General features: G+C 38.9%; 1 protein-coding gene across 1 annotated transcript; it reads right to left on the minus strand.

Annotated features, from left to right (window-relative positions):
• Positions 1–22,526: 22,526 nt before the first annotated feature.
• Positions 22,527–23,507, minus strand: B3GALT1 (beta-1,3-galactosyltransferase 1). The gene has a single exon (XM_047869052.1). It carries the CDS (start codon positions 23,505–23,507, stop codon positions 22,527–22,529), a length of 981 nt encoding a protein of 326 aa, XP_047725008.1.
• Between the last annotated feature and the right edge of the window lie 297 nt (positions 23,508–23,804).

Below are 23,804 nucleotides of genomic sequence, written 5' to 3' on the forward strand. Positions count from 1 at the left end.
CCTACCCTTTCCTTACAGATAGGAGCTCCTCCAGGATCTATCCTAGGTCTGTCTCTATTTCCCTCCATTTCTCTTTCATCTCCTCTCCGCCCCTCACTGTACACACTCTGCATTGGTAGATATCTGGGAGGGGGTGGCCTCCACTCTCTCCTTATCTCTCTCCAAGGCACAGAACACTCATCTGATGACTGGCCCCCCTTCAAAAGTAGGCACATCATTGCATGTTGAAAGGTCAGTTTATGGCTGTGCCTCTTTTCATTCGTTTCTTCCTTTCTCCTGGCTTGAATACTACCGAATGATTCTCCATCGTTCATGAGAAGAGGCCCTGCCACCTTGCTCGGTCTCTTCTCTCTGCGCAGCTGCCCTGATTGGCTGCTCCGGGGTCTGCTGCTTCCAAGTGGACCTGGCTACCATCTGCTGTTCTCATGATTTTGCCTGCACTTCCCTTTCTCTTCACCGTGGTTAGTATGACCAGGACCCCGGGCCCACTTTGCAGATGGTAGAGACTTAGTCCTTATTCTTTGTCTCTCAGCTTCTCTCTTGCCTTTTTCTCTTTCTCGCACCTAGCTGCTGGGCTATGGCAGCTGCTATAGTTGGGCCTTGTCTGCTGAAGCAACAGGACTCAGGAACCAATGTCCTTTTAGAAAAATTGTTCCTTTTCTCTTTTCTTTCTTTCCTTCGTTTGATTGTCAACTCTACTTTTTACCACTGTCTCTTTCTCTCTCCATCTGGATCTGATGGATGTTTTTCAGTTGTATTTTCCATGAAGCAAATTGAAATTTATTAGTTTAGAAGAAGGTTGTAGCAGACTACTTTCATTTTTACTTCCTCAGACCCATTCATTCACCTCCTGGTGACAGTTACCCAGTTTAATTCTGGGAAGCTACCCTTTTCCCCAACCTCCATTCATGTCCTTTGGGTTGAGCCCCCATGCCCAGGAGCACGTGGCTCGGGTCTGAGTAGTCAAAGCATTCTTTTGTCCTGGCCACAGTGCTTGTTTCAGGGATCAGAAACTAATAATACTTTTCTTGGGACTGTTAGGAAATGTTCTTTTCCACTGGACTTGAGATGAGAGTACGTGACGTTGGAAACTTCTGGCAGCGATCTTCAATCACAAGGGGACAGGCTTCCTGAGAATGGAGACAATATGCAGGGATATGTTAAGCTATGGGTGGCAAGATACCTGGAGACTGAGCTGTAGGACAAAGCATCCCTGAAGCCAGCTCCACCCTTGAACTTTTCATTCAAACCCAGTAAATTCTATTTTGTTAAGACCGTTTGAATGAGATTGTCTCTCACTTAAAATGGGAAAATGACAACTAAAGAGAGGGGGTTCAGTTCCAGACTCTCCCCTTCAGTTTACCAGATTTGGGGCCCATCCCCAATTCATCATAAAATGAAGTGATTTCTTCAGCTATTATTCTTTGCACTTTTATCTTCCCCAGGATACTGTTCAAGAGGCAGGTTTGGAGTGTTCTTGGATTTTCTAGTGGCATTATCTTATTCATCCCAGTTTGATAATTCTTAGATCCATATCTTCAGACCAGACGTTTTGCCCTTATATTTAAGTCAATGATCCATTTTACTTTTTCTATACAGTGTGAGGTAACAGTCTAAAATCATTTTGGGGGTGGGTGGGTGGCTTGGTTAAGCATCCAACTCTTGATTTTGGCTTGGGTCATGATCTTGTGGTTCATGAGTTCGAGCCCCACATTGGGCTCTGTGCTGACATTGAGGACCCTGTCTCCCTCTCTCTCTGCCCCTGCCCCCATTTGCACTCTCCCTTTTTCTCTCTCAAAAATAAATAAAATAAACATTAAAAAAATAAAAAAATCATTTTGTCACATGAGATTACCTTATTGTTGCAGATCATTTGTTAAAAAGGCGTTTTTCCCCTACTGACTTGGCACCATTGTTGCACATCTATGGACCATAAATGAAAGGATTTTTGAATCCTCAATTCCATTGATACATATTTCTATCCTTACACTAGTGCCACACCATCTTGACTTGTTTTGTAGTAGTTTTGGAATTGGGTAATGTAAGTTCTCCAGGCTTTTCCTTCAAAATTGTCTTGGCTATTCTGGGTTCTTTGCATTTCCATACAAATCTAGGATCAGGTTGTCATATGAAAAAAAAAAAGCCTACTGAGATTTGGAATAATGAATTTTCTAATCCATGTACATGAAATGTCTTTCCATTATTCAGATTGTCTCTTTATCTGACTAATTCATTGTAGTTCTCAGGGTATATAACTTGCACTTCTTTTGTTAAAATTATTCCTAAGTATTTCATTCTTTTTGATGCTACTGTAAATGAATTGTTTCCTAAATTCCATTTCTGAATTGTTCTAATCTTATGTCTTCTAAGCTCATTAAGAGAAGAAAAAATATTTATACAGGCTGCTAGTGGTTTTTATTTCTTTCTGTAGAATCTCTTTAACATCTGGTATCATTTCCTGTCATCCAGAAGGACTGTAGTATTCTTATAAAGCAAGACTGCTAACAACATACCTCGGTCTTTGTTTATCTAGGCATGTTTTTATTTTGTCTTCATTTTTGAAGGATAGTTTTGCTGGACATAGATTTATTCACTGAATTTTTAAAAAAAAAATTTGAATGTCATTGTACTACCTTCTGGTCTCCACTGTCTCAGATGAGAAGTCAGCCATTAATAACACACTGCTGTTCCAAGACCTCTGTGTTGAAGTTCTGGGTCATCTCGGGTCACACTATTCTCCCCAACTAGAACGGCAACTTCAGGCGAGCACAGCTACTGACTGCCTTGGCAGAGCTGTTGCTGACCAATACTGATACTCTAACAGCATAAGGAAACCTGGGTTTCACTTTCTACTCCAAATCAAGCCAACCCCCTCCAGCAGTGAAGCTCTTCCTTTTCATGGCTAGCCTCACTGTGGCGAAAGTACCTCATTGACTGAGCTGGGGGGGGGTGGGGGGGGGGAGGTGAGGAATGAATGGGAACCACCCCAGGCAAGGAAGAATCCCTATGTTCTTATATAAAGTTCTAGCAGCTTTTTAATAAATAAATATTCCTCAATTTGTCGTTTGTCTTTAGTCCACTTCCAGAGCCATGAAATGAATGTTTATGAACATTTGAGACAGTTTTTAAAGATTATTTTCAGGGAGAGAGAGAGAGAGAGAGAGAGAGAGAGAGAGAGATGGCATGTGAGTAGGGGAGAGGCAGAGAGAGAATCCCAAGCAGGGCTCCACATTGCCCGTGCAAAGCCTGATGTGGGGCTCAAACCCATGAACTGTGAAATCATGACCTGAGCTGAAATCACTCAGGAGCTGTGTCCAACACTTAACTGAGCCACCCAGGTGCCCCTTGAGCCAGTTTTATAGTTGTCTTTTAGGAAAGAGGATTTGCCAAACTCTTCACTTTACCACAGGCAGTTGTTGGGTGATTTGAACTGCTTTAATAATATCCACTTATAAATATATTCACATCTTTTATTTTCTTTGACCATTTTTGAATCAATAGGAAATACCTGCTGGTCAAAGTCATTCTGTTGTGATTTTACAAGAGCTTTAAAATTTGGTACTCTTGGGGTGCCTACGTTGTTGGTTGAACATTGATTCTTGATTTTGGCTCAGGTCATGATCCTGGGGGTGTGGGATCAAGCCTCTCATTGGGCTCTGCACTGAGTATGGAGGCTGCTTAAGATTCTCTCTCTCTCTCTCTCTCTCTCTCTCTCCCTCTCCCTCTGCCTCTCTCCCCTATTCTCTGTCTCTAAATTAAAAAACTAAAAAAGAATAAAAAATAAATAAAAGTTTGGTAATTCTCTGTAATCCACTTACCATGACACTCACCATGCTAAATAGAAAATTGCCCAATTAATGATCTTTAGCCGTCACCAAACTATAAGGTTTATTCTGGTAGGGACTGTATCTCTTTTGTTCATCAGCTATATTCCTAGGACATAGCACAATCTGATATATTACAAGGTATTTAGACTTATTTTTAAATATTTGGTAATCAAATGAGTAAGTTTCTCCTACCCTTTTCTTTATCTCATGTAGGTGAGGTGGTGCTGCAGGAATAGGGAATGTTCCTGGAAGGAACATTCCGGGAAATGTAGGAATCACTTTAACTAGAATTCTGTAGCTAATTACTCACTGGGGTCTTTGTTTAGGAAAGCACTGCTCTGCCCTCAAAATGAGTGATCATTTAGCTTATTAATATTTTATTTGGTGAACCCTACACTTGTTTTTGAAGGCACGTAGCAGGTTTTTATGGTTTTAGGAAGAAAATGTAATAGGATGGGAAAATTAGGACTTGGAATTTTGATTTGCTGCTGTCAATAACTGGTTGAATGTCATTCTCTTTGGGCCTCCATTTTTGCATTTAAATGTGAAAGTTGGACTATATTTTATTCATTTCCAAACATGATTGAGCAGAGAGAATCACCCATTAAGATTGTCCCAATGTTAGAAATTCCAGGATTGAGGGTGTGGTACCCTGTACCTTTAAAAGCTCCAATAGTGATGTTTTTGGTTTTTTTTGTGGTTTCTTTTGTTGTTGTTTGTTTTGTAGTTAGCTAGACTGGCAAATGGATGGCATTTGAGAATCACTGGACTAGATGAACTCAAAGGTTGCTTTCAGTTCAAAAACTTATTTTCTTCCATTCCTCTCAGCAAAAATGAAAATCTCTTTGGAGTACGTACCCAGGGTCACCCAAAGCCTCTGTAGGGAGGGTAAGTCTTTGAAGATGTAGTTTATTCAGTCAGCAAAGACAAGACAGGTTCTGGCTTGTTTTGGGGTAGTCATGCAAAACTTTGGTTGCATGTGAAATGGGAATTGTATAAAGGAAACTTACATCTTTGTTGGCTGACTGACAGTTGATATAGGTAGAGAACTAACTGCTAATTATCTAATAAATGAGGCTGGAAGTGTATTTTGATCATTTTTTTCTTTCTGAACCTGCAAGTGAGTGAATGTCTGCTACTGTCTCTTTCATTTCTCAGCCTTTAGGAAAGCAGCCCTTCCCAGCATGAGCTTATTTAAAATAAATGGAATAAGGCTTTACATGTAAAGAGGGTGTGTTGGGTACTGTGAGCAAGTCTCTTCTTAACCTTTTCCACAGTCTGTTTTCCTGGAAATAATATTAAATAAACTTTGAGGAAAGTGTGACAGCTGCCTAGACTAGTAAATGTTTTTGCTCAAACACAGGCATTTGATTCCTTTTTGTCTGTGAGATATAAAGATCTACTTAGGTCCCTAAGAGGAAAGTTGAGATCAATGTGATGGTTCTGAAATGTTAGTGCTCTCTGTGTTGCTAGAAGAGAATGCTCCCTTTAGATGCCAAAACCCAGTATTTGCAGAATTAGACTTTCAGCAGGCCAGCCTAAGTGTGTGTGGAATGACTGCTCCCACAGCACCAGCGATGCATTCTGTCCTCCAAGTAGAACCACAGGCTGTATTTCCCTGTCCATGGGCCCTAATGAACTTGGTGCTCTTTCTGACAGGTAACAATTCTATTTTGGAATCGGAAAATAAATAATTTTAATGTGCAATTTCCTACCCCGTGATTTTGTCTTCTTGGAACAATGAACCACTTTGACAGAAATTTCTGGTAGTTTAGTAGACAGTTTGATTAAATTATAATATGTACCCTAGAAGAAATGTAATCTATCTAGTAAAAGTAGTGTATACAAAGAGTGGAACAACATATAAAATGTTTACAGCTTTAAGTAATAGAGACAAGATCGAAGATAGTATGGAAAATATTGATACTATGAAAAAATAGAAACAGGAAAATTAGTTGAAGAGAATGTATAGAATAAATAATAACTGCATTAGAATAGTGGGATTTTTTTCTTTTTCATACTTTCAGTAAGGTGGTTTACCAAAATGAGAGTATACCAACGGTTACTTAAAAATGAAAGCTAATTGAATGAAGGTCATCCACTGGTCTGAGCACCTCTTCCTCTCTGACTTCCATTTCCCTACACAGTCCTTCAATCAAAAAGTAACAAGTGCTCCTGTATCAGAAAAAAGAATTAGGGGGTTGAGTTGACTGCAAGCTTACTATGGGTCTGGCTGTCCCAAGCTCTGGTGATTTAGAGGTGATGAACCCACCAAGCACATCTAGACTATTGTATTAAGTATGAGAACATCTATATTACAAAGGATATTGACCAATTATATTGGCAAGGAGGAACTCTGACAAATGAATGCTGAAAACATTGATTCGCTTGCTCCATCATTCTTGTACTTAAGTGGTCATCTATACCTATCCCAATCTCCACTGCCACTACATTGAATACCCTGTTATCACTATCTACTCTGCTTCAGAACCTTCAGTTATTCCTTATATTCTACACCAGCCACTTTCTAATACCATCTTCAGCCAAATGAACTTTCGAGGCATTTTTATCTCTTCTGTCTTTGCTTATGCAATCCTGTCTATCTGGTGCGTCTGCCCTTTTCCTTGATTAGCTTTTATTCGCCTTACTTTATTCAGCTTATATGTCACCTGTTCTATAGCATTTACTACAAATCCTCCATAGAGTGATGTGCTTTCTCAAAGACTCTTTCAACATATTCATTTCATACCTGTTACATAAGTAATCACATTATATCATTAGGATTTACTTCCAATGTTTGTTTCCTTTGTACCCACACATTCAACTCATCTGAGAGAGGAGTCCTGCCTTATAAATTCTGGTATACCCCCACTTAATGATTTTTGACACAATAAATGCAGTAAATATTTGCTGAGTGAAAAAACAACCATTTATCAGTTACTATGTGAATGAGTGACTGAATCAATGAACTCTCAACAATAATTTTCCAGAATAGTAGAATACGAACCTCTGAAAATCTGCTCCTCCATGAAAGCAATGAGGTCATTGGAAAAAACTGTCAACTGTCAAAGTAAACTTTTAAAAAAAAATAAACTTTTTCAAAGCTCTGTAAATGAACTAAAGGCTTGCCACAATCGGAGAGTTTAAGAAATAGGACTGGATCTTTAAAGGAACAGTGAACTTTGTGGGGTTTTCATTTGCCAATTCCATCCACCTCTTTCTAGCTCTGCAGTAGTCTTGAAAAATAACATGTTTGCAGTTATGGTAGCTATGGAAACCAGCAGCTTAACAAGCCACCAGAAGAGGCATACTGGGTTTGGAATACTCCCCAAATATCCCATTACCAAGGAATTGTTACTATTTGACCTGACAGCTCGCTGAAGAACTCCATTATCAGGGCTTACTTTTATTGAACCTGATGCAGATTTCACTCTCTGAAAGCAACCCTACCCAAAGAGTGTTTGTCAGATAAAACCAGTGGAAACTACTTAACATTACTGCTGCCTGAGGTAATGTTACCAGTTGGGACTCACAAGAAACTGACCAAATTCTTAAGAGAAACCCTGTAGATTGAGATGTCCATAGCAGGCTTTGAAAAGTTCTGGCATATTCCTGGAAGTCTAAAAGGCCATGCACATACCAGATTATGGTGCCCAGAAATGACCTAAGAAGGCCTGATGGTCATAACTCTGGCTAGCTTGGAAGCTCTGTGCAAGCAGGAAGTGAAGGCTAAGGTGGAGTTGTACAGTGCTTGCCAGAGCTTTGAAAGCATGTCTCTCCCACTTCACACACAGAGCTCCTCTGCAAAGACTGGAAAACATATTGGTTCAAGGCATTTAAGGACATCTCTGTCCAATAACTAGCTGGCCACTAACCTTACTGATTAGAGGCTTCAGTGGCCATACATGCTAAAGAATATAAACTATATAAACTTAGTCCATGAAGTTCAGTAAACAAAGAAATAGTTTAACAACCACCACAACAAAGAGCAGTAACAATAGACCCTGGGGAGGAGACAAAAGTCGAATATCTAGAATTGGCCAACTGTATTATTTAAAATGTCCAGTTTCAACATAAAAAGAATATGCAAAGAAACAGGAAAGCATTTCCCATTTAGAGGAACAAAACAGTCAATTGAAACTGTTCCCAAGGATGCCATGTTGAACTTACTAGATAAAGACTTTAAACTAGCTATTATAAATACATTTAAAAAACTGAAAGACACTATATCTAAAAAAATAAACAAAAATATGAGTACAGGGCACCTGGGTGGCTCAGTTGGTTGGTTAAGTGCCTGATTCTTGATTTAGGCTCAAGTCATGATCTTGTGGTTCATGAGACTGATCCCCATGTCAGCCTCTGTGCTGACAACACAGAGCCTGCTTGGATTCTCTCTCTCTCTTTCTCTCTCTGCCCCTTCCCTACTCACACACTCTCTCTCTCAAAATAAACATTGAAAAATATATATGGTAACAATGCTTCACCACATAGAGTATCAATAAAGAGAGAAATTATGAATAAGAACCAAATAGAAATTATTTAAGAGTACCTGAAATGTTTTCCAGGATAGGCCGTACACTTGGCTATAAAATAATTACAATAAATTTAAAATAAATGAAATAATTCAAAACATTTGTATTCAAAAATATATATTGGGGCGCCTGGGTGGCGCAGTCAGTTAAGCGTCTGACTTCAGCCAGGTCACGATCTCGCGGTCTGTGAGTTCGAGCCCCGCGTCGGGCTCTGGGCTGATGGCTCAGAGCCTGGAGCCTGTTTCCGATTCTGTGTCTCCCTCTCTCTCTGCCCCTCCCCCGTTCATGCTCTGTCTCTCTCTGTCCCCAAAATAAATAAATGTTGAAAAAAAAAAATTAAAAAAAAATATATAAAAATGGTTCAAAATAATTCAAAACAATTCAGTTTAACTGGAAACCAATAGAAAGATACTGAAAATCTTCAAATATTTGAAAATAAAGTAATATTCTTTTAAATAATACAAAGCCAAAGAAAAATCACAAGCAATATTGAGAATATTTTGAACTAAATGAAAACAAAACCAAAACATATCAAAATGTATGGGTTATATCTAATTTAGTGATTTAAGAGAAATATATAATCCAAAGAAGCCTATATTAGAAAATAAGGAAGGTCAGGTGCCTGGGTGCCTCAGTGGGTTAAGCGTCCAACTTCGGGTCAGGTCATGATCTCACGGCATGTGAGTTTGAGCCCTGCTCAGGTCATGATCTTGCAATTCGTGGGTTCAAGCCCTGCACTGGGCTCTGTGCTAACAGCTCAGAGCCTAGAGCCTGCTTCGGATTCTGTGTCTCCCTCTCTCTCTGCCCCTCCCCCACTCACACACTGTCTCTCTCTCTCTCTCTCAAAAATAAATAAAACATTAAAAAAATTTAAAAAAGGAAAAGAGGGTCTAAAATTAATAATCTGACTTCACAAAACCCCCCAAAACTTTAAAGAACGACAAAACAAAGCAAATAAACAAAACTAAACAGTAAACAGAAGGATAGAAATAATACAGACCAGGGTGGAAATCAACAAAATAGGGAAATAAAAGCAATAAGGAAAGAATCAATGAAGCCAAACTTGGTTCTTTGTAAAGACCAATAAAATTGATGAGCCTTTATCTAGACTGAGAAAAACGAAAGAGAGGACACAAATTACCAAAATCAAGAATCAAAGAAGGGATACCACTACCAGAACAAAACAAAATTAAAAAGGATTATAGGAAAGAATATGAAAAATTTGTGCCAGAGTGGTATATCCATACAATAGAATATTTACTTAACCACAAAAGAATGTGCTACAACATGGGGGAACCTGGAAAACATCCTGCAAAATGAAAGAAGCCAAACACTAAAGACCACATACTTCATAACTGTATTTATGTGAAATGTCCATAATAGGTAAACCCACAGAAAAAGAAAGTGGATTAGTGGTTTCCAGGGGCTGAAGGGAGAAGAATGGGAAGTGATTGCTGATGGATATAGGGTCTCTTTCTGGAGTGATGCAATGTTCTGAAATGAAAGCAAATATTTTTCTAAATTTTTATTTTAGAGAGAGAGAGAGAGGGCATGTACATGGGAGAGGGGCAGAGAGAAAGGGGGAGGGAGAGAGAGAGAGAGAGACAGAGAGAGAGAGAGAGAGAGAGACAATCCCAAACAGGCTCCACCATGCTCAGTGCAGAGCCCAATGTGGGGGGTTGATCCCATGACCTTGGAATCATGACCTGAGCTGAAATCAAGAGTTGGATGCTCAACCTACTGAGCCACCCAGATGCACCTGAAATATTCTGAAATTAGATAATGATCAACCTACAACTATGTGAATATGCTAAACGCCCTGAATTGTATACTTTAAAAGAACCAACTTTATTTTATGTGAATTATTTGTTAATAAGGAAAAAGTTTACATGGTTAGAACAGAAAACTAATGAAGAAAATGAAATTCCCATACCCTCACCCCACCAAAAAAAACCAAAACCCTCCAGGGGTTTAATTTGCTTCTCTAGAGTTCATTTTCTTTTTCTTTTTTTTTAAATTTTTTTTTCAACATTTATTTATTTTTGGGACAGAGAGAGACAGAGCATGAACGGGGGAGGGGCAGAGAGAGAGGGAGACACAGAATCGGAAACAGGCTCCAGGCTCCGTGCCATCCGCCCAGAGCCTGACGCGGGGCTTGAACTCATGGACCGCGAGATCGTGACCTGGCTGAAGTCGGACGCTTAACCACTGCGCCACCCAGGCGCCCCTCTCGAGTTCATTTTCTACAGAGCATTTCATATGGTTTAAACTGAGCTCAAGCCTTACTATTGCCCTCCTTAAAACCCTTTGAAGTTTTTCTAAGTGTAGTATGTGGCCAATTTGGGATTCTTAGGAACATAAGATTCCCAAAAAGATTTATTGCTAAAAATACAAATATTACTCTCTTTGTTAGAATAAAAATTCTCCTCTTTCAGTTTTTTTTTTAATTTTTTTTTAAGTTTATTTATTTTTGAGACAGAGAGAGACAGAGCATGAACGGGGGAGGGTCAGAGAGAGAGGGAGGCACAGAATCGGAAGCAGGCTCCAGGCTCTGAGCCATCAGCCCAGAGCCTGACACGGGGCTCGAACTCACGGACCACGAGATCATGACCTGAGCTGAAGTCGGACGCTTAACCGACTGAGCCACCCAGGCGCCCCTCTCCTCTTTCAGTTCTTATACATGGTAAAATCTAAGAATTGCTGAGTTTGATTTCAATCTAAAAATCAGTAGTTTGTCTTATAGGGACTTGTATGACTTGGTTCTCCTTCCCATTCCAGCATTATCTCTAATTCCACCTCCAGCTCACCATGTTCTACCCACATCATCTATCTTTCATTTCCTTGTATAGTTCATAGACAATTTATAAGCAAATGGGCATGGCTGTGTTCTAATTAAATTTTATTTATAAAAACAAGTGGTGGGCCATACTTTGCTGACGCCTGCTCTAATGAATAAAGATCTGATACTTCAAAAACAGGGGATAAAATATCTGATACTTTAAAAATGGTATAAAATTAATATCTGATACTTCAAAAACAGGGTATAAAATTAATAATTTTCTGAAAAGTGGCTGAAATCTCAGTCTTAAATATATCATTAGTTTGAAATTTGCCTCCTTTAGAACATAAGCTCTAGAAGAGTAAAGATTGAGTTTATTTTGTTCAGTAGTATATTCCCAGCTCTTAGCACGGTGCTCAGTATATATTTGTTGAATTAATGAATGAGATAAAGAACACATACTATCAAAACTATTGTAGGAACTGGCTATAGAACTGTGAACAAGAGAAAACCAGGAAGTGTAATGGCAAAGGTTTTTTGTCTGATTTGTTTATTGCTATTTTCCCAGTGGTCAGAATGGTACATGGTACATAATAGGTGCTCAGTCAACATTTGTTAAATAAATGCATAACTGATTGAGTAAATGAATAAAGGTGGATGCAACCCCTGCCCTCATGGAATTCTTTTTGGGTGGGAGATAGAGATAGGTCAACGGGTAATTACCATGTATGATCATCAGGTTTAAAAAGACAGAAAGCAAATAGAATATAGCTCAGAGTTGGTAGAGAGGAGTGTCAGGGAAGGCTTCCAGCATAATGGGCTTCTGAACTGAGGATGAAAGATTAGGAGCAATTATCCAGGTGAACAGGTGGGAAAATGGCAGAAGGAAGAGGGAGGAAGAGAGGTTCAAGCAGAAAGGATAACGTGAAAAGCCTAGAGGCAAGTGAGGGAATGTATGGAGTGTGGCCAGAGCACAGAATGGTGAGAGATAATTCTTGAGAGGAAAACAGGATCTGGTAAACCTTTGTAAAAAGGCATTTGGCCTTCATTCTGCAGCCATGGGGAGCCTTTAGGTTGGGCGAAATTAACATGATCAGATCTGTGTTAGAAAGATTACATGTCATAGGATGAAGTTTATGGGAAAAAGAAAGGATGAAGGGACAGAATGATAATTATTTTCTAATACTTAAAGGAAGTCTAATGGCCTGTCCAGGAAGGGCATGGGTGGCCTTAGGAATGCATGAGCTCCCTGTATCTGGAGTGAAGTAAAGCAAAGGTGGATGAGCATCATCGGAACTGAAATTGGTTGAAGTAGGGCATAAAAGTCTCTTCTGACAACTTAGGTTTTATGATTTATGACTTTTCTCCGTAAAGGATGAAATCAGTTAAAAGGAAAACTAAAATAAGGGAAAAATTAACTTTATTTTGAGAACTATTTGGGACGTTGGCATTTTCCTCAAGATAACAGAAAATTTTGTTAATTTAGTTATCTAGTAAGTGCTTACTGAGCACCTTCTTTGTCTACTTTTGGTGCTGAACATACAACGTGGACAAAGCAGTCTGCCTTCATGGAGACTATAAAGGGAGACATAGATCGGAATCAAATAAGGCTGGTTCCCAGATTTCTAATTTGAACAACTAGGGCTAATAGGTCCAATTACTGAGATGGGAAAATTGGAAATGGAGCAGATTTTGGGAGAAGATAAATAATGTCTGCAAAATCCAAGGTTGGTAATCATTGTTTTGATCCATTCTAAAGGAGCTCATCTGCTCTTAAAACATGAAGGGCAATAACCCAGAAAATCTTCCTCTTATACCAATGGAATGATATTAGGGAATATTTGTGACTTCAGCATTCTATTTGGTGAAACTCTTATTTAGAGAGACTGTATGGTATTATCAAATGCATTTCTGAAGGGTTTTGTATTTTAGAAACCCTACAACTCTCATACCATGATTGCCCCTACCTGCATGCTTTGAGTTAAGAAAGGGTGATAAACAATATCAATGTGTAGCATTTGACGGGAGACTTGAAGTTTGAGTAAAATGGAGGTATGATATGGGGAGATCACCCCAGACCATGGAGTAGATACCTTGATACAGAAGACTAAACAAGCCCTTGTTGAATGTTTCTGTGAAGTTTAATAAAGTTAAGTGAGAGATGCCTTCATCCTAGTTGGGCAATTGCTGAATAGTCTGGAGATTTTAAACCATGTCCAGTTGCCCATGCATAGCTGTGAACACAGATCGAACATGGCTGCTAACTCAGAATAGGGGGCAGGTTTGCTTGCTCAAAGCTCTTTAGCAAATTCTATTGCCCATTGTACAATCTGCTTCTCTTAATTTCATAGAAATATATTTTAATATTAAATTTTTAAAGCTATTTAGAGTTTTGTGTCATCTTCCATTTGTTTGAAGGAAAGAAAGTATCAGCCCATAATGTAAATGAAACTTACTGGTTCTTAGTTGGGGTGGGGCTCAAACACAATTTACATTGCAGGGAGAATGGATTTAGTATTTGAGATACTCAAATATATAGACTACATATGCATTACTATGTTTCTTTTCTGGTTAGCAGACACTAATCAACCATGTTCTAATCCATTAAGTTTATTCATGAAAGAATAAAAATGCTGAGTCCATGGACCAGGTTATAAACAATGCTGGCTTAGTGATCATGGGATCACAAGTTCTTCCATAGTGAACTAGCTCCCACTAAAGCATCCAGGGATTAGGAATTCTAAGAAGCATATTCTGATTTTGAATAACAAGGAAGCTTGAGCTTTGAAAATAATATTGGGCAATCCACTCCTAAAATGTATAAACACTTGGTACTAACATTGTGCCTGATTCCTGGTTAGCCTTCAAGAAAAATATATTGAGTTAATGGTTGAATGAATGAATATGCCTCCATGGACTTCCACTGACATTCTATCATCTATCTAAGAGTAATAAAGCAAAATGATAGCTTATTCCACTGAAATTGATTTTATAGTTTATCAAAAACCTAATGTGAATGTTTTTATTTTGATTTTAAAGTTAGCTTTAAAGCTAAGGTTGCCTTAGGTCATACCTGCCTTCTAATATAGAGAAGAGTATCCAATGATCTCTCTGCTGAAAATATTAGGGATTTCACTTCTTACTTAATCCATGTCTGTGGAAATCCAAGCAAATCCAGTCTCTGGGATTCAGTTATAGCACATGTGCCAAATTTAAAGCAAAAGAATGTAGCATTTCTAGTATGGGCATGAGAACGAACTAAGAATAATTATAAAGCAAAAGTAAGTGAAGGAAAACAAACAAGCCAAAAATCAAGGTGATATACAAGAAAATTCGAACTGACAATCACCACCTTAGAGAAAACCTTGACTGACAACTGCCTCTTGGGGACTACCCTTGTTTTAAACTTCTCTACCTAGAAAAAATTGGATGGAGAGTGGCTTGAAATCCATGACACTTAGATACTTTTCACAATGGCAAAAGCAAAGTAACATTGATCAACATAATCTGAAAACAGGTGACCTTTTCTTCATCTTTATGTCACCCTGAATTACTTTCTGTTCTCTTACTTCCCGTCCTTCCGGCCCTTTGCTCACTGTCTCTTTCAAACGTTCTCATTGTCCCTATTGCTGATGCTTTTCCTTTGTTACTTGAGTCATTTTCTCCTCTCTCCATTTGCCTTGAAAATAAAAAATGGATGCACAAAACCTTTATGAAGTGTGCTTTGTGTTCTTGGTGAAAAATATTTATTTTACTTACTTGTGGCTACATATGATCTAGGTTACTTCTTTTATTTGATGTTTATTTTTGAGAGAGAGCAAGCAGGGGACAGGCAGAGAGAGACGGAGACAGAGAATTCGAAGCAGGCTCCTCGCTGTCAGGCCAAAGCCCAACACTGGGTTTTTAGGAGTTTTTATGAGTTTTAAACTGAAGACTGCACTAGAGATTTAAACCTCACCTTAATCCTTAACGAATGCTAGTATCTCTAGACTCTAGCCTGAATACTAGGGTCTTGATACAAGAGCACTGTCATTGCCTGAGAGCTTATCAGGAAATCGGAACTTTGGTTGTACACTGAACTACTAATCTGCATTTTAACAAGATTCCCAGGTAATTACTAGGCACATTACAACGTGAGAAGCATTGCTGTAGAGTGTATGTGTCCCTCATGCTGTTTTTCCTGCTCCAGGCTCCTGCTTTGCTCCCACAGCCATGTTGCTTATAGCTTGGATTGCCCGTAGGACTGAGGAGCATATTGTTACAAATGGCATGCTTTCCAAGTTAATTCAGATACTTCTGTGATAAAGTTTGAAGAGAACCTGTGGTTGTGAAGTTATCTTTTCCTAAAGGAAATGTGGACTAGCAAATGTTGACGAAACCAATAGAAAGGGAGCACAGGCAGATGCAGAAATAGAGCTCGTCTGAGTGTGGTTTGAGACAAGTGTGGAGACAAATCCCCAAGTGCAGAGAGGGCTTGCCTTTTTAATGAGCTACCAAGTGATGGATGCCTCTCCAGAGGATCCTTTGCTTCCAAGAGGGAAAAAGTATAATTGAACTTATAGATTGTTCTTTCTACTTTACAGAAACGTGTGTGTGAGCTCTGAAGGATAGAAGCTCTGTTAAAAGTTCCTACTGAGCTGGGCTAGACTCTGAGTGAGTGGGGTTATAGATTTTTGACTTGCACCTTCTTATTAATATTCATTAGATTTGGATATTCTCAAATCAATGTGGTTTGTTTTCAAGTTACAGAAGCTTTTACCTGTCCTTTCACATTGTTTAAGATTTTTTTGGTCTTCTCTTCCTCTCCAGGCTTTTCCTTTTCTTTGTACTAAATTGTCATAATGGGTTATCTGAAGAACTTTTATATGCATTAGACATTATGCATGGTGACTACTGAATAAAATGCAAACCTTGTGTAAAATAGAAGTTTGGAACTTACCTGGCAGGTAAGTGAGTGCCAGGGGCTGGAGAAGGGGGCTGACTACAAAAGGGCAAGAGAATTTGGGAGGTGATGGAACTGCTCCATATCTGGCTGATGGTGGTGGTTATCCAAATGTATCATTTGTCAAAACTCATAGAACTGTACACTTAAAAGGGGTGAATATCAAAGTGTGTAAATTATGACTCCAAGAAAGTGGTGGGTGGGGTGTTCCAATCTGAAAACAAATGAAAATAATTACACAGACTTCATTGGAGTTGGGCTAGGGGTGGGACTTGGGGTGCATGTTCTTACCTTCAGAGGCAGCATGCTGCACTGGTTACAGACACAGCCTTTACAGCCAGAGGGCCTGAGCTCACTCTGTAAGTTACACAATTGTCTGTTGCCTCAGTTTCTTAATCTGTCACTTGAGATAACAGTAACACTACCTCAGTGGGGTTACTGTTAGGACTTAAGAAGCCAGAGGGATGGGCACTGAAAATTTAAGGCTTTGCAATGGGAGAGAGTCTGGTGTTTTCTTTTCCCTCACCTCATGCTTGGTGAGGTCATCCTTGTCTCTACTGAAAAATAGTCTTCATCACAAAAGCCCCACAAGTAACACTGCCCAGCCTGCCGTATCAGGCAGCCACTGCTGAGTAAACGCTCTGGAATAAACCTCAGAGAGAGAATAAATCACCTTTCACGCCATCCTCCCCCCAGGTGAGGACTGAGGTCATTGCAAGAGGCATAACAAATAGTCGACATAATGTACCAAACTAATAGATTCTATAAGGAAAACTAAATGGAAAATTTTTCTTGAGTGCTGGGCACCTCTGGCTGAAGAGACAGTGGAGCCAGTGTTATTATAGATGTAGTTGAATCAATAATACTTTTTCATTCATTTCTTTTTCATTTCACAAAAATGCCTATTTTAACCAGCAAAGAAGTAAGGAGATATTATCAAGGGCAATTTTTCATGCTCACATGGATTATATTCTGGGACACATCGTTCTTCTAAATAGTCCCATTTTTTTTTTCTCTCAGAAATGTATTCAGTTCTCTTCCAGCAGTGTGAATTTATCTGGAAAGCTTTGACAATCAATTAAGTAAATGAGAAAATAGAATGCTTGTAATTATGATAATCAAGCTATATGAAACCCACCCTCTTAGGTCTAATACCCACACATCTTTAAGCAATATATTAATTAAGCTGTGGCTAATTGTTACAATTAGAATCAAGTTTTTATAATTTTTAAAAATCACCCAGAGATAAAAAGGAAATATTTAAAAAATATATGCAGCTGTCGGTTTTTAATGCAATTCATCCTCAGTGACTACATTGTCATTTCCCCGGCTGCATAGAAACAATTCCAGTATGCTTTATCGATGTGACTTTTCATTTACAATTGGAGGAAATGTGTATGTAACACCTTGGTCAGATGTCTCCCTGTTTCTTTAAGTCAGAGGTTGGCAAACTCTTCCTGTAAAGGACCAAGTATTTTAAGCTTGCCGGCTAAGAGGCAAAATCGAAGATATCTGTGAACTTGCTTAAGAAACAGATCGCCACAGTTTCTGTACTAATGAAATTATAATAAAATAATAATTAAGTACATTTTTGGCAACACACATCTACTAATGAAAAGAGTAGAATTCTTACCATTGGGAAACCATGTTGCTTAGTTTGGGGTGCAATGTGAGTATCTCCCCTCATCGAGTCTTTGCCAATATTCATCCTGAAACCACTCTCAGAGCGTTGGCAGCAGTCTGGCTGTGGTTCACACAGGGTAGTCGGCCAGCCCCTGAGCAGCGTTCTCAACGTTAATGGGCCTGAGAATGGCCTAACCGGCTTGTTAATATAGATTGCCGAGTCACACCCCCAGGTTTCTGGTAAGTTCCAAGAATTTGCATTTCTAACAAAGTCCACTTGGTACTGATGCTCCTGGTTAAGACCAGGCTTTTACAATATTGCTCTTGATGTTGCTCCTTTAAAAAAAGTCACGCCGAATACAAATCTATATGTTTTACGTTTTCATTGTTTATGCCGCCTGTATTTTAGCTCACCTGATGGACTTAACTTTTTGAACTCTTGAGGTGCAGCGGCAGTAAATCCAGTTAAATTTCCATTAAAAAGTAAAGAGCTATTTAAGTGAATTCAGGATTGATAATAAGAGGAACTTTTGTCTCTTAAATAGCTATTAGTCTCTTGTTTCCAAAGTCAGGCATCAGCAATCAGCATCTACCTGTCTGCCGTTAAGAATGCCTGAATAGCATTTTCCCAGTACGAGCAAACTTTTAAAATAGTATGCAATATTCCAAAAGATATATGTGGGTGACACATAAGAATGACAGTTTTATCTTGATTTAATAGGTCCTAATTCACCAAGCATGTTATCAATATACTGCTCTCTGAATTATAATTTGTTGACATGTTCAACCTGTCAGAATTTAAAAGAGACTTTCCTGAGGCCTCCAAGGGTCAAGGGAGATCCCAGTTTCCTAAATCCTCAGGCAGCCCATAATCTCCGGACCAAACCATCTCTAAGTTGACTGCATTAGGCTCTTGGGATGAGCTCTGAGTGATTTGAACTATTACCTGTATTGAGGTCGGGGAGAAGGTTAATGATAAACAACAGGGCATCAGCTAATTTTAATGATCGCATCTCGCCAAAGAGGTTTTTTCCAGAAAAGAAGCACAGTGGAAAATATGTTCTCCTTCTGTTTATTTGTCCCAATGGTTTAAAAAAATCAGCTTTACGGAACCATAATCTTCCTCATGACAGATGGGCTTATACATTGGCATCGTGCTTTCAATCCACAGTTTACATTTCAAGAGGAAGGTGAAGAAACTGAATGTAAAGACATCTATTTTTCAGTGTTATAACATTGATACAAAAAATAGTATTCTGATTAGCAGCTTGATTGGCAACCCATGTAACCCTAAATAGTACTACAAACCTGGAGAGTGCACTTTTACAGACAAGTACGTTTGGCGAAATAGTATGTACAATTTTGACAAATAAATACATAAATAAACAATCATTCATATATAACGATATACCTAAATGTCAATTATCATCAACAAGCGTTTCTAGTAAATTACTTCTTTCATTCACAAGTTACTTTGTTGCTTATAAAAACTATCCTCACCTTTACAGAAGAAATGACAGAATCAATTCCCCCACTAAACCCACTTATTAGGAAAGGTAGAAAATGAATCCCAGAAGCTTTATGTAAATGTTCCATTGTCTTTTGATAGAAGAGGTTTGACTGAAAAACTCCTTCCTCAGCTTCTCTGTAAAGAGTTTGTTTCCCCCATATCATCACACAAAGGGGTTTTGTTCTTCTGATTTTAATCCAAATCGAAAACGATGTTCATTTTTTTGATTCCCGTTATTTAAAAATACAATATTATATATCGAAACTGGCATTTGGTTCAATAGAAGAAGACCCAAAGCCACGGAAACTAACCAGCAAAGATAAAACTTTTTTTTTCCAAAAACAAACTTAAAAAGGAAAATTTAAGAATACAGACGTTAATTATTGATACCTTTTGTTATCCAATGCATAATGAACACAACAGGTAGGGGGACAGTCAGAAGGTTTTTATAAAAATTCTCTGAACGACTCCTGGTACAACATTGAAACATTATTTTATGTAAGAGAAATGATAATACATTAAAAAATGGCTTAAATAATTGAAACCATAATTTGGCTGGCACCATAAAATTAAGAAAAGTAGAAAATTAGAGCTTTTTCATGATCACTTGACTTAAACTTTTTTTTTTTTTGAACATTCAAAAAATGAAGGGCAATCATGCTTTCAGCTATTGAAACACTGGACAAATGGCTTTGCCTCACCGAGCTCCATGCAGAAGAAAATGTACATAACAAGCAGATTCTAGCTATACATACAGGGGAGAAGGGAAAAATGCCTTTAAAATATATACATATGGTCTTTGATGAATATTTACATGTTTGTCACATGGGCACTACCTAGCATAAAAAAGTTAGGAAATAGTTCTTTAAGACATATGATTCTCTGATTTTTGCTCCTTTTAAAGATTAGGGCTCTATTTATAGTGGATACACACACACACACACACACACACACACAGAAAACAATTCATAGATGTACATATACGATGTTCATAATGTGCAATTCCTGGACGCGAAGGTGGCTTGACTGAGCATAAGGTAAATGCAAAATGGTAGTATAAGACAGAGGCTTGATTCAGCTATGTGACTGAAACGCAAACCAAGCACAAAGTCATGAGACTTTTCCAATGACTGGAACTCACAGCAGTTGAGGGGTGGGGGTTAGAGAGGGCTCACCTTGTGCTGATCCATCTCTCCCCAGGCTACCTAATGCTGTTTTCCAATCAAACTCGGCAGTCCAGCTGTTTGATGAAGATGTATTGAAGGACAGGAAGGCCTGTCTCATATTGCATTCTTTGGGGCTGGGGATAAAAGATCCAGTGTTTTCAAGAAATAGGCCATGACTTCCATTTGTTCATTGTGTTTACTTGTTTGCTATCAACTTCTAGGGGGGGCTTCCAAAGGTCAGGTTAAAAGAAAAGTTATATTCTTTCAGTTGCAGGGCTTTCTTTGAATGAAAACAAACAAACAAAAAGAAGTTTTCTAATGAATAGATGATGTGCAATGTGGGGGTTTGCTGAGTGCCTGTTCTTCTGATAGAGGGGGGCTAGCTTTACCAGTCACTCTTCAAAGTTCTTATTGAGAATTCAGATCACTGTTTCCTGAGATCCAAGTTGATGGGATATAATACATTTTGCAAAGCATGTGATTCATTTATTGTAATACACTTCCAGCCAGAGGCTCCTCCCTGAAGAAACACAGCTGCCTTCACTTGCAGCACCCTGGGAAATCAAGGCAATGCACTGAAGTAAAAACTTGTTCATTGAAGCCAGAAGAAATGGTAGAGAAATTGAAGCTTCTCCAAACACCTAAGATATCCAGGGAAAAGTCAAAAAATCTTAGAAGAACCAGATGCACGAACAGTTCATATTCGATCTTTCTTTTGGCAGATTTTACATTTAAGCTGATGTTACTACTACTGATTACAATGACCATCATTGTAATGAATTATTTTAGCATTTGGCATAACGCATGACACATTGCATTAGCACCTTGTAAACTAAGGATCTCAAGAGTCTTAGGAAATGCAATTTGCTCTCACAGCACCTGTGAGGTAGGTGTTTTTTCCATCCATTTTATACATGAGCATACTGAAGCACAGCAAGGTTAAGATGCCTGCTCACATGACCCAGCAAAGATGATGGTATCAACAGGAACTGATTCCAAGCTTCTCCACCCTTCCTTCCCGTGAACCTCAATCACAGAGCTTGGAGCTCCCAGAATGCCTCCCAACAGCATTGCTGCTGGAGGTGCTTGGATGTTTCAGATGTTAGAGTATTACATCTATCACCTACAGAGCTAAATCATCCAATAACATTGGTACCCATTGAAAAATTCTCTCACATGCTTTGCAAATGTGTGGGCGTGGCATCTCATACTATTGCTAAGTTTGCTTATGTTAATTTTAATGCAGACATAAATTTGTATTTTCTCCATGTAATTTATTGTTTTTCTGCCCTCCTTCCAACTTATTTCTACACATGTGCCTGCCTCTGTCAGAAATTGTAAAATGCACTTAGCAACACTGTATGGAGGCAGGCAGGTGAGATTACATTTGGCAAAATCTCCTTGGAGGCACCAGGTAATGTTTGTTCTGAAAGGGAAAAAAAAAAAAAAAAAAAAAAAAAAAAGCTCTTGTTTATTTTGTTAAGTAGCATTTTATATACATTCCACCCAATGACCAGGTTTAATCCTTGGATGAGCAGGCAGAGTTGTCTTCCAAACATACAGGATATTTGATTTTCAAGTTTAGATTTCCATTTATTTAACTGCAGCCTTCCTGCCAGGCCTAAGTTCATTTCTTGCTGGAATGGCAAACTCTGTACATGTCCCATGGCAATATATGTAAAAATTCAATATAACAGCACACACAATGTTAATAATCACATCGAGCGTGTCTTCCTGACTGCGTATTATTTCTGAATTATTTCTGAAAAAGCGCTATTTACTTATTCATTTTTGCAGAGCTGATATGAAGACATTACAGTGAGTTTCAGTTTCCCAGAACCAGATTTTTATCTCAGATGCACAGTATGTAAATCCTAGCAGTTTTCAGGAAGTTGCTTTTTCAGATAAATGCAATGCCTTAGGACCTGAGAATGAAATCTGGCCCTTCAAACTCGTGTATTGTTTCTATGACCAGAGCCTGACATTTGTAAATTGGTAATCGAAGAAAGAAAGTAGGAGTGGGAAGAAAACCCTTTTTACAAAACCCCTTTGCCAGTTCATTTCCCTTGGTGACACCTGTTAAATACCAACACCTTAGGCCCCATTTCTTAAAAAAGAAAAGAAATGTATTTACATTGGTAAAAATCCTAACATCTGAGATGTTTCTTGCTTGACATGTCATTCCAGATTCTGTGCATTTCTTCCGGAGAGATCTGATGCACGGTGATAACTCGGCGATACCTACACAAACTATAGGCCATTTTCCAGTGATTGAAGCCACTGTTCTGGAAAGGATGTATGCCCAGTTTTCGAAGACACAGTCCCACATATACATCTTCAAGGTGAAGCAGCCTTGTGTGGAGTGAAGTCTTATAAATGAGTTCAGCCACATCAGCTGAAAAGATATAGCCAGTCCCCGAACAGAATGGTGGGTAGTTACTGTCAGGGTACAAATCCCTGGGCATATACCACTTACTGCGGACGTCCCGGATTGGTCCTCCATTGATGACATAGCCAGTAAAATACCTTCTCCTTGGCTTGGTGGAGGGTTTTAGTAGTTTATAAATAAGGTTGTCCATGTTTACAAAAATGTCACTGTCTGTTTTCATGACATACTTGGCTTTTGAACAAAAAGTGGCCACCCATCTCATTCCCATTAATGTCTTAAGGGTAAGGTTATGGTAGGAGTCAATAAAGTCCTCCACAATAATGTCGTGGAAGATTTGGCTCTCTTGCTCCACCATCTGATTCAGAACAGGATCAGCGTTCTTGCCCAGGAGGAAGAGAGTGGCTATCTTGATCCCTTTGAAGTTGTTCTCATCCCCCCACGTCTCTCGGATTGCCTGGCGGGCATCAAATTCTTTGTGGGTGGTGCTGATGAGGATAACAAGGAAAGGAATGTTCTTTTCACATTTGGTGGGTTCATTTATAAGAAATTCAAAAGAATGTGGGTTTATAGGTCGAGTTCTTATGTTGCCAAAGGTGAAGTTTTTCCTGGCGACTGTTAGGTGGCTGAATGGCTTGGAGCCAGTGTAGGAAGAAGTGGGACGAGTTATACTCAGATACCAGAGGGCACTGGCCCAGCACACGACTGTCAAAACATATAGACAGGACACCTTTGAAGCCATTGTCTTGAGAGCACGTCTATTCCAAATATTGAAGAATATGCCTTCTTGGCATTAGTTTCTTTTCATCTTGCAAAGGCAGCATATTACTAATAAATCTTAAAGTTCGATAGAGAAGCGTGAGCGCGGGATTGTCCATGGGTCTTCGTGGCAGTCTGGCATCTGTGCATTCCCTCTACTTTCTTCCAAACTTGTTGGAAGGTTCCATCCCTCCCAAGTCTTCCTCTTAACTCTGCAAAATCAATAAAACACGGTTTTCATTAAGATTTATTCAGTTACTTTACATCCCCACATAAACAG

Source organism: Prionailurus viverrinus, chromosome C1 (assembly GCF_022837055.1).
Source record: "Prionailurus viverrinus isolate Anna chromosome C1, UM_Priviv_1.0, whole genome shotgun sequence".
Classification (NCBI taxonomy): Eukaryota; Metazoa; Chordata; class Mammalia; order Carnivora; family Felidae; genus Prionailurus; species Prionailurus viverrinus.

What these genes read in the sequence shown, in the direction of transcription:
- B3GALT1 (XM_047869052.1), bottom strand. Translation starts at nt 23,507, where the DNA reads ATGGCTTCAAAGGTGTCCTGTCTATATGTTTTGACAGTCGTGTGCTGG.